The sequence below is a fragment of the Sardina pilchardus genome, chromosome 20 (assembly GCF_963854185.1).
Source record: "Sardina pilchardus chromosome 20, fSarPil1.1, whole genome shotgun sequence".
Taxonomy (NCBI): Eukaryota; Metazoa; Chordata; class Actinopteri; order Clupeiformes; family Clupeidae; genus Sardina; species Sardina pilchardus.
The window spans coordinates 27,936,509-27,940,147 of NC_085013.1; the positions used below are offsets into that span (position 1 = coordinate 27,936,509).

At 47.6% G+C, this 3,639-nt stretch overlaps 1 protein-coding gene across 2 annotated transcripts in view; it reads right to left on the bottom strand.

The window, feature by feature from the left end:
* Positions 1 to 941: 941 nt before the first annotated feature.
* The window catches only part of ap5s1 (adaptor related protein complex 5 subunit sigma 1), a 3,545-nt gene continuing 847 nt past the window's right edge, over positions 942 to 3,639 (bottom strand). The window contains exons 2-3 of one of the 2 annotated variants that reach the window (XM_062522727.1): positions 2,138 to 2,429; positions 942 to 1,584 (exon numbers count right to left, since the gene is read on the bottom strand). In XM_062522727.1, coding sequence (XP_062378711.1) covers positions 1,456 to 1,584; positions 2,138 to 2,429 — 421 coding nt within the window. In that variant the 3' untranslated portion in view covers positions 942 to 1,455. The remainder of the gene's footprint in view (positions 1,585 to 2,137; positions 2,430 to 3,639) is intronic. The other variant, XM_062522726.1, reaches the window with a different exon arrangement.

Genomic DNA, 3,639 nt, shown 5'->3' on the forward strand with positions numbered 1-3,639 from the left:
AAATGTTAAGTAGGAGCATGTGTGTGTGTGTGTGTGTGTGTGTGTGTGTGTGTGTGTGTCTCTCTCTCTGTGAAAGCCTCTATGATTATGTTAACTGGCGCGTGTACAGTCAATTGCTCTTCCGGTGCGATTTAGTGTTAAATAAGGAAAGTGAGCATGTGAGGGGGTGTGCGAGCCGAGCACATATGTGCGACGCTTTAGAAAAGAGTGAATTATCTGTGTCTGAGCACTAGAACAGGAAGCAGTCAGAATAAGAGTATACACTCTTCAGTAAGTAGCGATGAAGTAAGTAGTATAACAGTGTGCACTGCACACACTCACATACACTCTTAGCACTGATGAGGGACAGCGAATCAGAGCAGATCTCACGTCACTGCTGCAAACCAGGCTTTCATGAGGGACGAGGGACATGGAAAAGAGAGGGATAGAGAAACCCAAAGAGGGGGAAAGAAAGAAGGGCAGAGGGCATCTCTGTAGAGTGAAAGAAAGAGGGCAGAGTGAGTGAACGGAGTGGCCACTCCGCGTAGAGTCCAGACCCAGAAGTCCAGACACATGAGCATGTCCGCCCCGTGATCCAGTCAGCCGTGCCACACCAAAGGCCGCAGTGCCTCCTGAGCAATAGCAGGCAGTAATGGGGTCCAATTTTGCCCGATCTAACTGCAGTAACCCTGGCAAGCTGGGCCGCTCAGATTGGTACTCATTAACATAATGCTGGTGTAATGGTGAGAGGGACTGAGTGGATCACTACTGCCATCTATTGGACTAGGGGAGCTCTGCGAAAAGGCAAAACAGACACACACACACACACACACACAAATGTATTCATGTATTACAAACACGCAAATACACACATACAGACGCACGCATGCACACAGCCAACACACACACAAATGTGCTTAACACGCGCGCACACACACACACACAAACATGCTTAGAAAGACTGAGCTCAATAAAGCCTGCACCAGACATCTTTTACTATTCAACACTGTATTATCAAACACTCATTCAGCAATCCATACATAAACAGCAGATGATGCATCCGGCTGTACACAAAGTATAACAATATGGTCAGCCAACACACACACACACACATGGAGTCAAACACACCAACATATAGCACCACTACTTTTCTATATTTGACGTTAACAAAATATGTGAAAACAGCACCCCCTTCTGGACAACTCAGGATGTACATCATGCGTCCATCCTGAGCATCCTACTGTCCAAGGCTTTGCCAGAGCTACTGCCCAACATGGTGGCAGGGGAGGGACCCTGTTTAGTCCTCAGCCCCCACCACTCATTCTGACATTAACTTCACCATCACCATGAAGACCACCACTGAGATGCAGCCTGCCCCTGTTGCTGTCGGCACAGCTCGGGTCAGAGTGAGCCCTGGACAGTTCAGTGTCACATCGAGTCTGGTCTGGTCAGTCTGGCGGAGGTGACCAACTGGGCTCATTTGGTGCCGTAGGCGCTCAGCTCTTTGTCCAGGAGGTGCGTGAAGCGGTGGTTGAGGAAGAGGAGCTGCCCGTGAGGAAGGTAGCGGTGGAGCAGGGCGTCGATGCGGTCACTTTTCAGCAGGATCTGAAAGAGGTGGTGGAGAGGGACAGACTGTGAGTGGACTGCAGCTAAAACGTTTCACTCACATTGATAATGCTGAGAGTGCTGATAACTTATACTTAATAAAATATACTAGTAAATCCAGTGTTAATTACAATATCATGACCTGATGACAAATATAACCAGAATAACAGTTCTAATGAGGACAATGTGTGGTGGCAGTGATGAATGATAGTGAGGGTGATGAAGACAACAGACATCTGAAGTTCACCTGCAAAAAGGACCCAACGCTGCCTTATACGCTGCTCCGGGTTAGCGTGTGCTTCACCTCGCTGTGTGTTCACTGTGTGCTGTGTGTGTTCATTAATTCATGGATGGGATAAATGCAGAGACCAAATTCCTTGTATACGCAAGTATACTTGGCCGAGAAACCTGACTTACGATTCTTGTTTTCACAATCGTAAATTTATGATTTATGACTGGTCCTTTTCATAGGCAAACTTCAAAGGTCTATAGATGGTGGTGGTGGTGATGATGGTGGTGGTGATGATGATGATGATGATGATGGATGTCTTACCTCACTGCCCGGCCCCAGAAGCCGTAGCTCCTCCATGCAGTGACGAGCGAGGTTCCGCAGGGTTCCCTCGGCTAGCAGCAGGTTCTCGTGCGCGTCACAGACCAGACTGAAGGCCAGGTTCTGCACCCCCAGCCACAGAACGGTCCGCTCCACGGCGAACGGTTCCCCGGCGCTGAGACGCAGGACGCCAAACTCGGCCTCGCCCAACGCCACCGCCTCCTCGCCCAACACACACTCCACGCACGCACCGCCCGCCGCATCACGGTACAAACCCACCGCAGTCCGCACGCGTCTGAGAGCAGGCCAGAGAGGCCACGGAGGGTGGAAAAGAAGAGTAACAGAAACACAGAAGTTTCTCTTTCTTTATCAACAAAAATTAGACATATTATATTTCATAAATATTTTACTTTTTTAAAAAAAAACATATAGCTTTTTCATAAATACTTAAACTGGGTGTGGCTTAGTTAGGGGTTAAATGGGCTCTTTGACGGATACAGTATTTTTTTCAGATAGGCTAAGAGACAAGTTCAGAGCTCAGCTTTATACCAAACGCCTATCAGGTTTGGGCTGAAGTTAAAAAACTGCTACTTCAAGTGTGGGTACAGCTCTTTAGGGGAGCTCTGCATGACACATTAGTGGTGGAGAGTTGAAGCCTCGAGAAGCGTGAAGCTTTCCAGCCAGATGTGTTGAAAAATGGCACATAGCCATTCTAGCCTCTAGGGGGCGCTTTGTAATGAAAAAAACAACAACAATGCAAGAATGCCATTGCTTTGCAAGTGTGCTTTGTGGTCCGCACAAGCCTGAAACATATCTAAAAAAAGGGCAAATCAATAAACTCTCTCTTTTGAAGTGTTCATGCCCAGCCGTTCGAAAAGTAAATGTCAGCTTAGCAGAAAAGCCTTTTTTGAAAGATACAATAGGATCTCTACAGGATCTTAAACCCAAATACACTGTAGAAGTTTTCAGCTCTTCTGCTGCCCTACCAGCCTGTGGATGAATCTGCAGTGTCCAGTTCCAATCTAATAACCATTAGAGTGCTATTACAGCAAAACAATATTGTGTCAACATTATTACTATGGAATATATGAACTGGCCTAACTCATTGTCAGGGTGGTGTAGCCTATGGTCGATTCCTCCCAGTCAAGGGGTGCTACCATATCAAAAACATTCCCAGGGAGGGAAAACTCTAGCCCAATTTTAGAAACACACACACACACACAGCCGCTGGCAGGCAGGGCTGGTTTTCAATCCATTTTCAAATCCTCCCGCCAAGCCGGGCCCTGGAGTAGTTTGCACGTGCCCACACACACACCCTCTGTCTCACACACACACACATTCCTGAACTCCGGCACAGAGGAGGGGCCGGTTAATTCTCAACTAGGCTACTCCCATGCGCTTGACTTCATGCAGAAGCACAGCACTGGTTCCTTAGCTCCTTACTATTGAAATCACATAAGGAGCTGGCTCAACGGTATGAAAGTGCTTCGTTGTGTGCAGTTGTA